This window comes from Cyprinodon tularosa, unplaced genomic scaffold, assembly GCF_016077235.1.
Source record: "Cyprinodon tularosa strain WSP-4 unplaced genomic scaffold, ASM1607723v1 ctg307, whole genome shotgun sequence".
In the NCBI taxonomy this organism is placed as follows: Eukaryota; Metazoa; Chordata; class Actinopteri; order Cyprinodontiformes; family Cyprinodontidae; genus Cyprinodon; species Cyprinodon tularosa.
In genome coordinates, this window is record NW_024039016.1 from 334,418 (window position 1) to 353,558 (window position 19,141).

Genomic DNA, 19,141 nt, shown 5'->3' on the forward strand with positions numbered 1-19,141 from the left:
TTTTCATTTGGATATAATACCAATATTGTAGTTTTGAGTATTGGTCGATGCCAGCAAAGATACCTGACATCAGCATTAGACGTTCATACTTCATTGCTTTTGTTGTGTAAAACATTAGGCTAGACCAGTGGTTCTCAAACTTTTTCTGTCATTCCCCACTTTGGACAAGGGGGAATTTTCAAGCCCCGCCTGTCCCCATCGCCCCAACACAATGCTAATGAAATATGAAACAATCTTAAAATGTTCCAATTTTATTGAAGTAACAAGTAGTATCTAAATACAAACTATCTACATCAAATAACAGCAAGCTCAAAAATAAAGAAAATAAAAATGCAGCTGTGTCAAAATTTGTATCAAGCTCAAAGATAGAAAAAATTAAAGTGCCACTCTGCAATCTGTTAATAAAAGAAAAGAAGTGAAATCCATCTGGCAAGGCAGGTCTATTTATCCCTGCATTAGTGGCTGCAATGAGCCTGTTTTGCATTGCACAGTTTCTCAAAACGGTGTTGCAGCCTTGATACTGCCACTCTCAAGTCATGCTTTGTTTTCAGTGAAGCAACAGCTGAAAAGCCCATCTCACAGAGATATGATGTGGCAAAGGGAAGAAGAATGCACACAGCTCTCTGCCCGATGAGTGGATACTCCCTCTCCACTCCAAACCAGAAACATGAACATGTGGCTGTGTGAATCAAACGCCGTTATTCATTTAAGATAAAATATTTCAAATTCAGTTATTTATGATCAACCTGCGCCGTCAATCCCGGCGCATGTGCGCTTTATTTGCAGTCTGGACGCTAAAGTTAAACATGCTGTGTCCCTTACTGCAGCGCTGAGAGGGACTCCTGCGATAGCGGGGGAGAACGGGGTTGGGAGGGAGGAGGCGCCCCACGGCAGCACCTGCCGCTGGAGGACAAGAAAAGGAACGATACGTGCTTTCCCGTAAGAGTCTCCAAAAGTCGCTAGATTTGTCGCTAGTCGCTTTTTTGAAAAAGAGTCGCTGGAGGGGTCTGAAATATAGCGACAAAGTCGCTGAGTTGGCAACACTGGGGCGAGAAAGTTTATTCCGTTACAAATAATATGCTGACGTCACGTCAATCATTATTTTGGCACTTCAGTTCCAGGTGAAATTTTTCTCATATCTAATGTTCTTTTAATTAGACTGCATGTAGGCTAGTAAGGATTACTTTGTGGGTTTGATTGGTCTAAAAAGCGGCAACATACAGCTATAAGGACAGTTTGCTCTCACACGTTCTACATTTATAGTCTCACACACACACACACACACACACACCGGAACTTGGCGCGCCCCACCTGTCACGTCTCAATTCCCCACCAGTGGGTCGCGCCACACACTTTGAGAACCGCGGGGCTAGACTTTATAATATTCAGAGAACAATGTTAACAATGGGTATGAGAAAAACTGACCCATTTAGCAGTGGTCATGTCCTTAGAACAGATTAAATTGGAGGTTTTCTATTTGCTTGCTTATATCAGAGGCTTCAAATGCAGGCCTTCATATTCTGATATATTTTGACTGAAATTAGACCGAGTTCTTATATCCATTTTGGATTGCGATCCTTTTTCCCTAAATGTTATATAAAATGTGAGATTTCCTCCGCTCTACATAACACTTCTGCTTCTAATGTTTCTGCTTCCCCTCAGTCTCTAGCTTTTTGCATTCGGAATAAAGCATACAAAGAAATTATGTCACTTGTTCTTGACACAAAATAGAAATTGCATTAAGTTGTTTAAGTGCAGTATTGTTACTTTAATTTAGCAAGACATATTTATGCATGAACTAAAATCAAGCGATCAGAAAAATATTTTATCAAATTGTGATTAAATATGCCAAGTTGCTCTAAAGGCATTACGAGCAGCAGCTGCTGTTAAACTAAAATAAAGTGCTGGTAAAAGGCATTTCTTTTTTTTAGCTTAATTTCATGCAGGCGCCAATTTGTTTATTCAATATGGCAAAACGCTATTATGTACATTATTTTCCACAAAAGGAATTATGGACTAATATGGGTGTCTCCCTCTGGGCTTGAGAGCAGCCTCTTTTTCTGAAACTGAGACGCATTAAAAATCAAGGCCCTGTGGTCCAGATATCAGAATATATATATTGTTTTATAAAAGACGGTGGTTTTAACATAATTTCTTTTTTTTCTTTTGAAGATCTTCACCAGACCATATTACAGTTAAGTTCGCAAACCTTAAAGGTATAGTGGAGGATTTATGCATATTTTTGAAAAGACCCGCCCTCTCCACTTTAAAAAAGAAAAAAAGCACATTCACAACCCTGTACCCACTCCCGAAAGCAGGGCCTCTGGAAGTAATTTTGAACAGGGGGTCCTGTGAAAATGTTTGTCTTTTTTGGACAAAAGACTTCAGTGCATAAAACCGGGGTCTGTAACACAAAGACATCAGTTCTAAGGTGAATATATATGCGCTATTAATTAAACTTCACAATAACACTATAAAAACGGATTTCGGTCAGCTGCCAAGAATTTGAGTCACTGTGTTTATGTCATATATTATGTCAGGTATATTATACTATTTCCTTTACTATAGGGAAAATTATACTATGTAAACGTTATTGAACAGTTCTCCGCATCCATAAACAAAGAATAAAAGATCAAGGTAACACTCTAAAATACCGTAGCTACGTTAAACTGCCCGAATAGATATGAAAGTGCGTGACGGTACCATATTTTTGAGCTACAGGCAGGGTGCACGTGGTCCACATCTTGAGGTGCGCTCTGGGGTCGTGGAGATAAAGTCTCTCATAAGCAGACGAATTCGAAATGTGTTTCTGTGCCATATTTCCTCCTCATTTCATTAACTGTAAATTTACTAGTCTACTGCTGCTACCACTGGTTGCTTGACGTTGCCATGACAACGTCGCTTCCATGAACTTGTGTTGATTAGAGCCTCAAAATTATTAAATAAAAATCCAAATACATGTAATAAAAAAATAATTTAAAAAGTCAAAATAATTTCCTTAAATATAAGAAATTTATAAATCCTGCAAAGTATTTATAATAGAATTTTTTTTAAATCTCCCTGTCACCACTACGGGGTGCTGCAGCACCCCAACTTCCTGCAGCCATGCCCTAGAGCAGTGGTCCCCAACCACCGGGCCGCGGACCGCTACCGGTCCGTCGGTCATTTGGTACTGGGCCGCACAGAAAAAAGTGTGTATATATATATATATATATATATACAGAGATGGGAAGTAACGAAGTACAAATACTTCGTTACTGTACTCAAGTAGATTTTTCTGATATTTTTACTTTACTTTACTACTTATTTTTATGGCGACTTTTTACTTCTACTCCTTACATTTTTACACAAATATCTGTACTTTCTACTCCTTACATTTAAAAAAATTGGCTCGTTACTTTAGTTTTGAATCATTTCAATGGAGTTACCGTTATTGTTTTTCACGTCACTGTGAAAACGGAGCCGTTTTCCCCCTCTGTTCCCAAAGTGTAGCCGCCGTCTATCACGCACAGCGTCACATCCTTCACTACATTTCCCAGCATGCACCACAAACCGGCTATCATGGCAGCGGCAGTTCCAAACAATTCACCAGGTAATTTACACTAGTTCCGAAATTACAACGTCACCTTTCATTCAACACTTTACTTACTCACCAGCGTAGCAAACTCTGAAGGTACCCACTGCGACAGCTTTAATATACATTCCGTAGTCGGTAATAAAACTTCCCAGTCAAATTACACATTCTCTTCACTTAGTCCGTCAGCATACTGGTCCGTGTGGAAACACGTACCGCATCAGAGCCAGTCTCTTATCCATTGTCCCAGGGCATTGGAAAAGACTATTAGGGGGCAGGGGTGTTAAGTGGGATTTCAATGAATGTAATAATTGTTTGCATGGTAATAAGTAGGTGAAATGGTAATGTTAGCATGGTTAAATTATTTCATTAATATGTATGTTTTTGTACGAATGATGCTATTGTCTGTATTTATTTTTCTACAATGTTTTTTTTTTTTATGAACTTTATTTAAACAAGGTGGGTAGAAACAAGTTAGGCAATAAGAACATTAGAATTCTAATTCTATAGAAGGCATAGTAGAGGCAGATTTCAGAATGAAAATACAAAGTAACTTTGATGAGGAAAATAAAAAATGCGTGAGTAATGCTAATAATACAATAAAATAACATAAAGACAAGGGGATTCATATGTTAGGATTAATGTACATCAGTGGGCAGTTCCATTAGTATTTCAGTCAGGTATTTGTAAGATTCGATACATTCAAGAGATGTCAAATATAAATTAAATTCAGATAAAAAAATACTAAAGATAGGGGAGGATCTCAAGACTCTCTGTTTATGAATAAAGAATTTTGCTAAACAAAAAATTAGGTTACAACAGAGTTCTATTGTTTTGTCTTTCAATAGTATTCCAAAAACTACCATATCTCTAGAAATAGAATTAGGGAGTGCAATTTTTGATTTGATCCATCTTTCTAAACAATTCCAAAATGTTTTAGTTTGACTGCATTCATAGAAGACATGGTCTATAGTTTCTACATCACTTTCACAGAATGAGCATTTATTGTCATCAATATTAAAACGGATTCTTAGTAGTTCTTTTGATGGGTAGATGGCAGTTTCTTTAGCTTTTGGTTGTATAGGAAGTTTAAAAAAAAAAGTTCTTGGTATTTCAATTGATTTTTGTTCAAATTTGCAAAGAATGTTATTTTTATTTATTTTCCCAGGGAACAAAGTTTCATTTAGATAGTTTCTAATTGTGTGGTTATTGAATTTTTGATCAGTGATTGATATTCCATTAATAGATAAATCGGGTAGTTTGGGGGTAATTGGATGATATATTATTATATTTTGAATCTGATTAATAAATTGTTCTGGCAAGGCGTTAAGTAATCTTGTAAATTCATCTTTTGGAGGAAGGAACTGATATTTTGTACAGAATTGTTCGTAATTTAATATGTAACCATTAGTGTCCATTAAGTGTATAATAGACCAAATATTCTTCTCCATCCAATCTTTGTAGAATAATGACTTATTGCGATGTAGGATAAATCTATTATTCCATATGATAGAGGAGTGTGGCGAGTAGTTATGAACATATATCATTTTCCATTTTTTCTACAATGTTAACTGTGCTTTATTGGGGATTTCCCTTCCTGTTTAGTTGGGCTGTCCCAATTGGCTGATTATTGGTGGGTCTATTTAAGGGGCACACTCCCAATGGCTTAGGGGTCTGCTTGGAGAGACTGGTTGGAGAAACTGCTCTTGAAGGTCTGCTTAGAGAGACTATATATAAAGTCAGCTTGCTGTGAGGCTGTCAGTGTTTTGTATTGCCCGCAATGGCCGGTTTTGTTTTCTTTATTTGAAAGTATTTTGTTTGTTTTGTTTTTTTTTTGTCTTCACCGTTGCACCAGTAAATAAACCGTTACACGCTTTTGAACTGGAATTTTGTTGTCCGCTGGTTCTTACCACCTTTTTGCAAGTCATCTGCTTACTCCTCCTCTGACGTGAGACGGGAGCTGGCGAGCCGTTTTCTCACAAATACCAAATTCAGTCTAATTGGATGGGAATCTACGTTGCATTTGATGCACCACTACAAGATGAATCGACAGATTTGGCGGTATTAATTTGCGGCAAATCATTGCAGCTTGGTGGCGGTGGCGTTAGCATAGTAGTATGGACGACGAGATGAAACGATTGAAAATGAACACAACGGAGATCTAGTCCTATTGGCAGACATCCATTTAAAATGTAGGCAACGGCATGAAAAAAGTGGTTTCTACTTTTAATTTTATACTTTAAGTAAATTTACAAGCCTGTACTTTGTTACTTTTACTTGAGTAAAGAAGTTTAATCAGTACTTCCACTTTTACCAGAGTATTTTTTAACACAAGTATCTGTACTTTTACTCAAGTACGGAAAGTGAGTACTTTTGCCATCTCTGTATATATATAATTTATCGACAATCAGAGTCTGAGTGATGTTTTATTTTGAAAAATATAAAAAATTATTCTCTCCCAATTACATCAGTCGGTGCATCTGTGCCTCTTGACACAGATTAATTCAGTTCAAGACTCATCCTATCTATAACATCCTATCTTTGTGAAGCGGGATTTTCTGCGGTTACAGCGACCAAGAAAAAGCTACGGAGCAGACTGGACATCAGGAGCACACTTTATGTGTCATTGTCTCCGATTACGCCTATATGGGACCGACTTGTTGTTTTATTTTTATGCTGTTTGTATTTGATTTTATGCCAGTCGTATCATTTTACTTGATCGTATTTACCCCCCTCGGGCGGTCCGTGAAAATATTGTCTGACATATAGTGGTCCGTGGTGCAAAAAAGGTTGGGGACCGCTGCCCTAGAGGGCACGAGACCATTTCTCCTCGTTTGCGCTCAGTTTGCTCATACAAGCTTACTTTCCAAAAAAATGATTTGAAATTTTTCCACTCAGACTCAGCACCGGTAAGTGAAAATGGGGACGAGCACATAGGACGGCTTTACGTAAACATATCACCAGAATGATTGACAGTTAGGAGGACCACTTATTTTGATGATCCATCTGAAAAAAGAACTTCCTCCACTATAGCTTTAACCCATAAAATCCAACTCACAATTGGCCTTAAATTTTTTTTATACTTTGCAAGCTTGCCACGAGCCATGTGGAATACAGCAAAGATGAGAAAAGGTGTTTTCAAACATGAACTCTATGCAGTCTGTACTCACTACCATCCCCACCATCAATCTTTGTGGCAGTATTATTCTATGGAGATGGCTTTCTTCAGTAGGGATAGAGATTCTGGTAAAAATGTCAACGCTAAAAGGGGGAAATAGCCATTACCTAAGCAGAGCTGGTAGAGACTTGTAGCTGTGACCAGATTTGACACTTATGTCAGTTTTAAATTTAAACTTATGTCAGTCTAAATTGTATTTGCTGAGGGAAAAACAAAATGAATAAAATTAAAGACTGGTATTTTAATATGAGGAGAAGTAGATGTTAAAACCATGTGATAAAAGGATGAGCTTTTAATTAATAGCCAAAAAAAATGCTTTTAACTAAAGCCGTTGCTTCAACTTTTTTTCTCAATTTAGGAGCAATATCCAAAATATTCCTTGTTTTCTTTGTTCATTGCTGGTATTATAACTCCTGCAGGAGAGGTGAGATTACGGTAACCTTAAGCTCCTACCAGAACCTTGTTACCTGAAATGTGGCTCATATCTACCCTGTGATCTAGAGGTTAAGCTGTGACACAGAAGGGGAACAATGAAACAGCGAAGGAACAAAGAGCCTCTGTTTCAGCTCAACCTGAAAAGAGACATCATTGTGCGTTCCCTTTGGCCAGAGTTGCTGACTGTGGAGAACCCTTTAGAACGGCCCCTCCGTTCTTCTCCATAGGTGATAACTGACTGATTGACTGTCTGGGTCTTTACTATGAAAGACTTCTGCGGTCATAAACTCAGGAAACCAGCTCCGGTGCACGAGGCCTGCAGAGAGAAACTTCCACACATCTACAGCAGAACTGGACTGAAAGAAGCAGGTCAGTGGTTTCTGATGGTCCCCAATGACGTCTATGGAGATGCAATGTTATGCTAGTTCTTTAGAACTCATAATTAAAACATGTTTTAGTCTTCTTTAGCCATAAAACACAAAACATATTTAAATGTTTTTAAACAGATTTTTACATTTTTAGATAGGTGGACAGCTTGCGTTAGGCTCTGAAATATGTATTTGAAAAAGACCTGTAAACAATTGGAAAACAAGAGAAACAATTGGGAAAAGAATGTCAGATTAAAAAGACCCAACCCTTTCTTTATCATTGCCGAACTTTAAAAACAGAATAATGATATTTTTGTTTATTATAGAAAGTTAAAATTCCGGCCTCCCTTTTGCAGGCTTTTCACCCTAGTTTGCTGGAATTTTACCCCATTCCTCCTAAAAGAATGGTTGTAATTGAATCAGATTAGAAAACAATTGATTCAGTTTCAACCATTCTATTATTGAAAATCTATTTGTGATGGCCACTTCAGAACACTGGCCTTGTTTTCCTTTAACCCATTTGAAAGAAGCCTTTTATTTTCATCGCTGTCTGTTTGGGGGACCCATTTGTGCCCAAAGCTTTAACGTTCTGGCTAAAATCGGTACTTTACCTTCATACTCTGTATTTTTGATGCCATTTAATTTTTAAAGCCTACCACTTCCTTTAGCAGCAGCTTATGGTGTTCTTAGACTTGCATTTTGCTTCTGTTTTTATAATGAAATGGCATCTATTATCATGCTGAATCACCTCAGTTCATTCAGTTTATGATATCAAAACAAAATACCTTTTTAACTTATTGCTTTTGGAGTATTGACTTATTCTTACTCATTCCTCCTCATTTTCTTGTTCCATGTTCCCAAGGTTCTTTGTTCTGGGTTTGATTCACACATTTCAATCTATCTGTCATCTCTGGGACACAAAACCCATCCATCCCTAAACAATGTAATGGCTGGAGATTCCCATGTTGTGCATGCTTGCATATAGGTGTTTTAAAGGAGAACTTGACACCTTCCCACATATAGAAATTTTTTATCTAGACATATGGAAACCCACAATTCTCCTCCTGATATGGTGACTGATTTCTTATGTTTTAATTTGAAATACATCGATTTAGGTATTTGAAGTTGACTTGAGTTTGCAAAATAATTTTTTTCAAATTGTGCCAAAGTGTATTTAAGGTTATGTCTAATAAATAAATAATCTACAATCCATTTTGGTGTTTAGAAAATAGAAATAATTTAGGTAATTTTAACTTACCTGAAACAGATAAATTTAGTCTAAATTAAAATCAGACAAGGAGATAGAAAAAAGCTTTTCCTACTGTGTGTTTAAATATCTTATTTACATTACATAATATATCAAATTTCTTAAACAAGCACATTTTTATCTATTACTTTAGGATATCTGATTTATTTTGCTGTTTACTTCTGAAGTTTAGCTGAGCCTTTAAACACCTTAACCAGCTGATCAGAAGGAGACTGAGACAGAACTGTTTTGGCGACTGTGGGAAGAGGATCACAAAGAGAGGCCGGACAATGATCGAGAGTGACAGAGAGCTGTCAGCCACGGTGCAGGAGATATGGGACAGCGACGTCAACCGACTCAAACCTGGAAAAGACTACAGGATTTCTCTACAGGTGCAGCAAATTCATGGCCATGTGCAGTGACCCCCTGCTGTTTTGCAAGTTCTCACTTAAAAATAATGGAGGGGTCTGAAATTGTCATCGTAGGTGCATGTCCAATGTGATAATCTAAAAAAAATAAAAATCCAGAAATCCCAATTTATGATTTTTCATTTATTTGTATGATACAGCTGCAAATAAGTATTTCAACACCTGTCTATCAGCTTAAATTCTGACCATTAAACACCAATTAGTCTGCCTTCAAAATATCCACCTCCGCTCCATTTATTATTCTAAATTAGATGCACCTGTTTGAGGTCGTTAGTGATTTTATGGGGTGGACAAGTCTATTTATGCAGCTAAGAATCCCACTACTAAAATGGCCAGACCAAAGAGCTGTGCAAAGACACTAGGGATAAAATTGTACACCTCCACAAGGCTGGAAAGGGCTACGGGGAAATTGCCAAGCGGTTAGGTGAAAAAAGGTCCACTGTTGGAGCAATCATTAGAAAACGGAGGAAGACCTAAAAAGAGCTGGGACCACCGTTTCCAAGGTTTATGTTGGTAATACACTGAGACGTCATGGTTTGAAATCATGCATGGCACAGTGTGTGCAAACCTGGAGAAAAACTAAAGGAAATGTTTGACCTCTGTAATTGCAAAATGTAAAAAAACAATTGTACAAAAACGGCTACTGTACATAATATTAAAATTCATCAAGTACTTATTTGCAGTTGTATCATACAAATAAATAGTTAAAAAATTATACATTGTCATTTCTGGATTTAGTTTTTTTAAACTTTGTCTCTCACAGTGAACATGCACCTACGATGACTATTTCAGACCCCTCCATGATTTATTTCTAAGTTGGAGAACTTATTTTCCCCACTGTAGGAAAATAAATCAGTTACTCATTTTCTATCATTTACAAATTGCTCTTTTTTTTCCCATCGGCATTAATACATAGTCTCAGTTTAAAAATTAATGATAAAAGATAGAAATCAGAGCCTCACTTTTTTTGTTAGTTTTATAACTTCATCAGTAAATATGCATCCATTTGGCATCTTTCTGTGCTTTTTTGAAAAAAAAAAAAAGGAAACGATATGATAATTTCAGATGTTTTCAACTTTCTGCTGCAGGGCAAAGCTGGAGACACAATGAGCTGCAACGACAGCAATGACGGAGCAGGACTTCCTCTGTTTACATTTGTTGATGAGAATATTTTCAAAAAGGAGACATTTTTCGGTCAGTGATTTTATTAAGTAAATCCTCTTTAATGTTTCCTCTATCAAAAAATAATGGCAGCACTTCCTGAAATATTCTGGATATTTTCAACTTAGCTTAGTTAAATAATTCCCAACCTTGAACTGTTTTGCTTTAAAATAATTGTAACTAGACAAACATCTTACTCCTCAGAGACACCAGCCGATCACAAAGCTTCCCGAGAACAGAATGGGACAGGCCAAATACATTAGCATTAGTGTGTTTTAAAGGATATTTATACTTTTAAAAGCCACTTCTATCTCTCATGCAACTTTACCAAAAACATTCCCAGATTAACGGCGATCCAATCATCCATTCTTGACCTTTTTGCTGTAAAACATCAGAAGCTGCATCACATAGGCTCCTTGTGACAAACAGTGGTACTTTTGCATAACCAACAATTCAGAAAATGACGATCTACCTTCGGATCTCATATTTCCATTTAGTGCACACACTGTGTTTTAAAAGAAAACTGAGATATATTAAGAACAGATTTATATTACAGCTTCTGGAAACCCATGAATAGACAGATCATTAAGGGCAGAAAAGTACAATTTCATTTTCCTTTAAGAGCTTTAAACTTCATATAACATCCTATAATACATACTTACCCAAAAATAGATGACCTGTATTTGATTCCACAGCCTTCATCTCTCTTCTGGATAACTATGAAAGTGCCACTGGTGAGCCAGAAATTGTAACTCCTGAGGAACTGGCTGAGAACCACAGGTTTCTGGACGCCATCATTCAGACTCCCACTATGAAGGTACTGGCATTTATTTGCCTGTCTACAACTCCTTCTTTTTTTGTTCTTTGAAATATCTCAACAGTTCTAAAGATACTCTTGTAGGTGTTTAAATCAGTAGCCATGCTTGGTGATTAGAGTCGCTTCATCAAAAGCAGACCAAAACCTTTTCTGTCACATGAACCTCTAATACACAGATTTGAACAGAGGTTTAAATACAGTAATTTTTGGCGTGGTGTGCACAGGTTGGTCTTCTAACCTAAAAACATCCGCTAAGCAGAACCCCTTAATCTGAGCTAGATACAGGTTGGTGCCACTCCTAATGTCCTTGATGTTAGTGGGTTTTAACCAGTGGCGGATCTAGGGGGCGGTTACTTGGGCTACAGCCCCGGATGTTTTCCCAGGAGCCCCGGATCTAAGCTTCTGAGCTGATCTGAGTAAAATGTGCAGTACTGGAATTCACCAGAGAGTGGCAGCATGCAGAAGTGTTTCCCTCTGGCTGCTGCCACTTTAGCCCAGCTCTGGTAAATAATGATCAAATGTCACCAAATCCACAGGATCTGTTGAGAATGAAGAGAGGAATAAACACAGTTAAAGCTACAGTGTGTAATAATTACCGGGATATACAGTCAGAAATGTAATATATTATACATAACTATGTTATTTATCATCATCTACGAGCGCAGCCTCTTAACCTTAATATTTGCGTTGCCTTAGAATTCGTTATTTATAATTACATAGGAGCGGGTCTCGCAGCCGTGGAGGCAGACATCTTTGCGCTACGGCAGCGCAGAGCCAACAAGCTAGCGATTGCGAAATCGCCAAAACGTCACAACGATGTAGAAAAAATAACGGGTATATTTATTATCTTAAGTCTACATAAAATCTATACCCTACACAGACTAATGAAATACTATCTGTAGAATTATCTATGTAATCAAACCTCATCACTTGAGAAGGTAGGTGATGCGGATGTCGTGGAAGACATTTTGTCCCGTAACGCTCGCCATACTGTTGGGGGGGGAGAAGCGGTGGGGGGGAGATGTTCATGTTGCTGCAGTCTGCAGTCTGACCGCTAGATGTCGCTAAAAGTTACACACTGTAGCTTTAAAGACTTGCAGGTAAATTAATTTCTTCCCATGTTATGGAGGGGGGTACAGATTTTTTCAGGCAGCTGAAATGTCCATTCTATCCTCCTCCTCCTCCCATATTTTAGGAAATATGTGTGATAGCAGGTCGTATGCCTGAAATTTCCTTAATCCAGTAATGTGTCATATTTTATATCAGAATGGGATTTACCAGAAAGTCTACACTCTCACCTTCACCCTCAGGGCTCAGCCCCTGACCTCCTAGAATCCTGGATCCGCCCCTGGTTTTAACCATTTAAAAAAAAAACAGTTTTGATGTGTTTTTGGTGTATGTAACCTGTTGGCCAAGTTTTCACTTTCATCTCTTTGTTTGAGATAAATTTGAAGAATTGGGAAATTATTTTGTCTTTTTTTTATTTATCATCTTCATCCCTCTTTTTCTCTGATCTCTGCTCCTGTTCTCGTCCATAACCTCTTCAAGTCCCGCATTGATTACTGCCACTCCCTTCCTTTTGGTCTCCCTCACAAAAAAACTCTATTTAAGCTTCATTTGGTCCAGAATTCAGAGACTCGACTAATTACCAAAACCACTTCATTTCATCATATTACTCCAGATTTACAGGAGCTTCACTTTCTTAAAATTTACTTAAAAGTCCTTCTGTTGACATTCAAGATCCTCCATAATCTTGCTTCCCGATACCTCTCAGATCTCCTTCAGATAGCTACCACCTCCCGAGTTCTTATAATATGATGTTGAGAAGAATGATGTTTTGCATTGTTTATTATGTTTGTTGTGCAGTGCTTTGAAATAAAATGTATGATAATTATTATTGTTATGCACAAGAAGTCCTGAGAAAGACAACAAAGCCTGATGCTACCATCACCATGCCTAACAACTGGTGCAGTGCTCTTTGGTTTAAAATCCTCTTGGCTCAAACATTTCTCCTATAACCGCCACAAAAAAAGCGTACTTTTTGTCACATCTTACTTAAAATTGTTTCTCCAGAGGGTATTTTTCTTGTCTGCAGCTATTTTTAGTTGAGCTTCAAGGTATAGCACAAATATTCACACTCACTTCGAAAACAAGGAATTAAAATGGATAAACCATGCTACTATAAAACGTCTGGAATTGCCCTCCCAACTAAGCTTTGCTAAAATGCCTTAACCAGGTTTGGAAGTTTTCCATTCTACATTAATTATATCCAATCTATCAGGTGGTTCATTGTAAATCTGGAACACAGAATACAGTTTATTCTTTCAACCTAAAAAAACTATTTAGTGCATTTTTAAAATCCTCAAATTAAGATAGTATAATGGCAAACTGATGGCATGTGACCCTTTATCTGAAATTGTAACTCGCTGTAATCAGGTGCAGGAGAACGAGACATACATCAGGATGTAAGCAAAGAAAAAAGGACTAGACATTGAGTTTTCCCACATTTTGACAGATGACCAATGTTTTCTTGCTATTGCCTGCTATGCCAATACAAAACAGCAGATAGCTGTTAGATGGAAAGATTCTTGATAAGCTCACCTAAAAATTGTATTTACCCCCCACTGCATTTAAACCCCTAAATAAAAGCCAGTGCAGCCAGCTGCCTTCAGTCATTTTGGTCTGTCAAATATAATCCCAATACTATATTCATGTGTATGATTGTAATGTGAAAAAATTTGAAAAACTTCAAGGGGAAACTTTAGTCATAATATTGTTCTGATTTGATTTTAAATAAAAAAAAAAGATGTGCACCTTTTCACCTGCTGAGCTACAGTATATAAGCCCAGTTAATGTCATTATCAGCGATCAGTACGGGTCACTGTGATGACATGACGGGAAATTAAAGGGAAACTTGTGTTTTCTGCTTGAAGATAGCTCATAGATACCTGGTGGGGAAGCAGCTCTCTCCTCCAGATGAGTCAGAATTCAAGGAGCAACTCTACAGGATCTGGTTTGAACTCTATGCAAGGAGAGGATCCAACAGGTGGGTGGTTTCTGCCTCAAGCATCCAAATATAAACCCCACTGGAGGAATCTAGCATCTCACACAGAAAAGCACCAAAAACCAATGTGGCCCATTTTTTCATAACTGTGTATATATTCCTTATAAATAATTTAAGTGAGACGGTACTCTGTTTAAACTTTGTTATAAAAAATTAGTTAAAAAAAAAGATTGATCTGTAGGCAAACATTTTATTGGTCTGTCTGTGCTGTTCCTGCTTGCAGGCCAGACTCTTCAGGGTTTGAACATGTGTTTGTTGGTGAGACAAGAAGAGGACGGACTGTCATCGGTTTTCACAATTGGATCCAGCTGTACTTACAAGAAAAGCTAGGACACATTGATTACAAAGGCTACAGCGTCACGGCACATTCTCCTCAGGTACAACAGGTTCTCATGTACCTGGTTAAATCTAAATCCACTGCTTGCTTAATTCAACTCGTCCCTTTTTCTATTCTGTTCCACACAGCCGGACGAGAACAAACACATCCTGGCTTTACAGTTCAGCTGGAAGAACGGCATAAAGCCTAAGGGCAGCATCTTCATCGGCGTCAGTCCTGAGTTTGAGTTCGCCCTTTACACCCTTTGTTTCCTCACCTCTCCAAATGAGCGCGTCAAAGTGCAGTTCAGTTTGTACGACGTAGAGATTGTCTGTTACCACTACAATCAAAAACACATCAGCACCACCTACCCTGTGCTGCTTAGATACAGGAATCTTCAGGCAGATTCAACCGGAAATCCATCCGAGATATAAGCAGTCCAACAATTGAGCTTAAAAAGTCTCACCGGTAGCTATGGATACTGCCTTTTTTATTTTACACAAAGATACTATTAAAACTTTTAAGACCTATCTGCATTTTTTTTTTGTGCTATGATATATGCCTACTGCTTTGCGCAAATATTTATATTCCTTGAACTTGTTTTTCACCTTTCGTTATAATGGATGGGCAGTTAACAATCATATCAAATGTATTTTCTAAATAACAGAGATTGGGACCGAAATCATGTTTCCTATGAAAAACAGGTAAACGCTGCTCTGTTAATAAACAAACAAAATAATTTGTCATTTACGCCTCGACAATTTTTGGCTCTTTGTATTGTATGTTTGTTCACACATTCTGTCAGTCGACGAAAAAAAACACGCTGGAAAACGTGTAACCTTCAGAATGTCCAAAAACACCTGAATTACATATTTAAGGATAGAGGGGTTGAAATAAAAACTTAATATGATGAAAAACATAGAAATCTAAAGAAAAACAATTAAAATCCACAAGCGGCTACACTGCCCGTATCAACGTGCAGAAAATTTTGAATATTCTTGTGGAGAAGTTTCAGATCCATTTAAAGGTATAGAGGAGGATTTTCTGAAATTTTTAAAAAGACTCTCCGCTATAAGAAAAAAATGCACCTGCGCAACGCTGTACCCGCTCCCGAGAAGGAATGGCTATTAGACACGTGCGAGAGGATACGCGCTCTGTTTAAAAAAGCTGTTTGAATCGCTCATACAAGCTTACTTTCCAAAAAAAGATTTGCAATTTTTCCACAATGTCAGACTCACCACCAGTAAGTGAAAATGGGTATGAGCACATAGGACGTCCTTATGTAAACATATCACCAGAATGATTGACACTTGAAGGACCACTTATTTTGAAGATCCACCTGGAAAAAGAACATCCTCCACTATACCTTTAAGGTAACTTTAAAATGTGACATTTTGACCATGAAATCGTTATCAGTTACAGCCCTAGATGATTTATATGATCTGTAAATCAGATTAATTGAGCTATTTTTTTTTCTTTTGCTTTATATGTAACCCTTTCTATTGTGATTCACTTATATATATTTTTAAACAGTTGACATTTTATTTATTATTATTTCTTGAATGTTCAATGACCTGTCAGTATGCATCACTTCTCCATCTTCACCTTCGTTCTTCTTATTCATACATTTGAATTCATAGCCACCAAGTTCAAAAGCTGCTCCATGTGCAGTATTCATCAAAGTTTCAGATAGGCCTACAGTAATAATGTTGAATCGTTTTAGGAACTGCCTGTAAATATTCAAATAAAATAGAAATAATATAGAATAGAAACCTTTGTTGTCCCACAGAGGGGAAATTCAGGTTAGATATTAGCAAAAACAAGTGGAAAAAAGAAGGCCTACAAATAAGCACAAGACTAAATACTGTGAAAGCAACAAAAATTTTAAAGGGGAATCTGTATTGCAGAGGAGTAAAAAAGTTTGAAAACAGCTTGTTAAATTTAATGATTTTGACTATAACGTCTTTTGAGATTTTTTTCTTATGTCACTCATTTGTGTTATAACAGTAGGTTTTGTTTCTGGTTGGTAAAAAAGTTAATCTCTTGGTCAGTTTAGGTTCCAAAATCAGTTTGGCCTAAATGATGTTAGTTCCTGATGATCTTATATGTTTATCTATACTGTGCCATCACTATCTGCAGATTTGGTTCCATTAAATGTGTCATTAGTGTTGTGTTGTATTTTATTTAGTACCCACAGCCTACTTACCAGCAATACCTGGGAATCTTGTTGCATTTATTTTAATTTAGTCAACTTACGGTTGGGTGTTGATCTGCTCTGAGTAGTCTCCTTTTGCCTTAAATGCCTTGCTTTCTTGGTGAGGCAAACATTTTGATTGGTGATATACACTCACCGGACACTTTAATAGGTACCCCATGCTAGTAACGGGTTGGACCCCCTTTTGCCTTCAGAACTGCCTCAATTCTTCGTGGCATAGATTCAACAAGGTGCTGGAAGCATTCCTCAGGGAGTTTGGTCCATATTGACATGATGGCATCACACAGTTGCCGCAGATTTGTCGGCTGCACATCCATGATGCGAATCTCCTGTTCCACCACATCCCAAAGATGTTCTATTGGATTGAGATCTGGTGACTGTGGAGGCCATTTGAGTACAGTGAACTCATTGTAATGTTCAAGAATCCAGTCTGAGATGATTCCAGCTTTATGACATGGCGCATTATCCTGCTGAAAGTAGCCATCAGAAGTTGGGTACATTGTGGTCACAAAGGGATGGACATGGTCAGCCACAATACTCAGGTAGGCTGTGGCGTTGCAACGATGCTCAATTGGTACCAAGGGGCCCAAACAGTGCCAAGAAAATATTCCCCACACCATGACACCACCACCACCAGCCTGAACTGTTGATACAAGGCAGGATGGATCCATGCTTTCATGTTGTAGACGCCAAATTCTGACCCTACCATCCGAATGTCGCAGCAGAAATCGAGACTCATCAGACCAGGCAACGTTTTTCCAATCTGCTATTGTCCAATTTCGATGAGCTTGTGCAAATTGTAGCCTCAGTTTCCTGTTCTTAGCTGAAAGGAGTGGCACCCGGTGTGGTCCTGCTGCTGTAGCCCATCTGCCTCAAAGTTCGACGTACTGTGCGTTCAGAGATGCTCTTCTGCCCACCTTGGTTGTAACGGGTGGTTATTTGAGTCACTGTTGCCCTTCTATCAGCTCGAACCAGTCTGGCCATTCTCCTCTGACCTCTGGCATCAACAAGGCATTTCCGCCCACAGAACTGCCGCTCACTGGATGTTTTTTCTTTTTCAGACCATTCTCTGTAAACCCTAGAGATGGTTGTGCGTGAAAATCCCAGTAGATCAGCAGTTTCTGAAATACTCAGACCAGCCCTTCTGGCACCAACAATCATGCCACGTTCAAAGTCACTCAAATCACCTTTCTTCCCCATACTGATGCTCGGTTTGAACTGCAGGAGATTGTCTTGACCATGTCTACATGCCTAAATGCACTGAGTTGCCGCCATGTGATTGGCTGCTTAGAAATTAAGTGTTAACGAGCAGTTGGACAGGTGTACCTAATAAAGTGGCCGGTGAGTGTATATAGATTTGAATCCATGAACACAAACACACAGCTAAGGACAATTTAGAGTCACCAATCTAACCTAACAGTCTTTTAGACTGTAGGAGGAAGCCAGACCCAGAAAGATCCCAGACATGCATGGGGAGAACATGCAGACAACATGCAGAAAGACCCTAGGCCAGGATTCAAACCCAGGAGCTTCTTGCTGCTTGGCAACAGTGCAACAAACTGAGCCAGAGGCAGTCCGTTACTATGTTTGAATTTTTTTCTTCCTCAATGTGTAGTAAATCTATATACAATGACCGCTTCACTTTCATAGATATTGCACTTTTATGCAATATATATATGTTTTCAATTACCTGTAGGTTAATGGGTATAAACACTTTTGCAAGGCACTCTAGATCAGTGAGTTCCTCTAAGCGATTTCTGTTTATGTTTGACAAACTGATGTCAGGCCTGTCCTAAACTTATTTATTTTATTTATTTCTTATATTTTTAATCAGGACAGAGCACATTAATGAACAATCTTATTCTCCTGTACAGATTGTAAATGAGCCAAAAATATAGTTGCTAATTTACACCTGTCGTCCTGAGGCAGGAAGACAAAACAACACAAGATCACATAATACAATATCAGTCAAAACACATAGACACACTTTCAAACAATGACATTACAACAATAAAATGAGTGGGTGCATGACTGGGAACTTTTATGAATTTTAGTAGCCATTATTCAATTTTTGGTCATAAATTACACCAGATAAAAGTTCCAAAAAAGTAAGAAAAAAAAATCCACTTTGTTTCCACCAGATAAATTTTTTTTCTTCCATATAAGATTATTTTTTCTTTCAAATGGTCGTTCCAGTTTTCACCAGAAGGGGGAAGTAGAGAGTTTGTTGTGGTTTATTACGTCAATCATTTGCCGAGGCGGAATGTCCTTAATCAAGTTGGCAAAAGAAAAGGAAGCTGACAGGGTTACATTTCAAAGTTAAAGTCGGTAAACATTTG

General features: G+C 37.9%; 1 protein-coding gene across 3 annotated transcripts; it reads left to right on the plus strand.

The window, feature by feature from the left end:
* Positions 1 to 7,404: 7,404 nt before the first annotated feature.
* On the plus strand, positions 7,405 to 15,333 carry endou2 (endonuclease, polyU-specific 2). Of its 3 annotated transcripts, none has more exons than XM_038292082.1 (7): positions 7,405 to 7,556; positions 8,995 to 9,193; positions 10,318 to 10,423; positions 11,086 to 11,207; positions 14,141 to 14,253; positions 14,495 to 14,648; positions 14,737 to 15,333. In XM_038292082.1, exons 2-7 carry the CDS (start codon positions 9,092 to 9,094, stop codon positions 15,019 to 15,021), a joined length of 882 nt encoding a protein of 293 aa, XP_038148010.1. In that variant the 5' UTR covers positions 7,405 to 7,556; positions 8,995 to 9,091; the 3' UTR covers positions 15,022 to 15,333. The 3 variants fall into 3 exon arrangements, with proteins under 3 accessions (XP_038148010.1, XP_038148009.1, XP_038148011.1); XM_038292081.1 differs by having other exon boundaries at positions 7,413 to 7,556; positions 8,990 to 9,193; XM_038292083.1 differs by having other exon boundaries at positions 7,427 to 7,556; positions 9,020 to 9,193.
* The last annotated feature ends 3,808 nt before the right edge of the window (positions 15,334 to 19,141 follow it).

What these genes read in the sequence shown, in the direction of transcription:
- endou2 (XM_038292082.1), top strand. Translation starts at nt 9,092, where the DNA reads ATGATCGAGAGTGACAGAGAGCTGTCAGCCACGGTGCAGGAGATATGG. An exon ending in TTCAGACTCCCACTATGAAG is followed by an intron (nt 11,208 to 14,140) that starts GTACTGGCATTT and finishes TTCTGCTTGAAG; the next exon opens with ATAGCTCATAGATACCTGGT. An exon ending in GCAAGGAGAGGATCCAACAG is followed by an intron (nt 14,254 to 14,494) that starts GTGGGTGGTTTC and finishes TCCTGCTTGCAG; the next exon opens with GCCAGACTCTTCAGGGTTTG.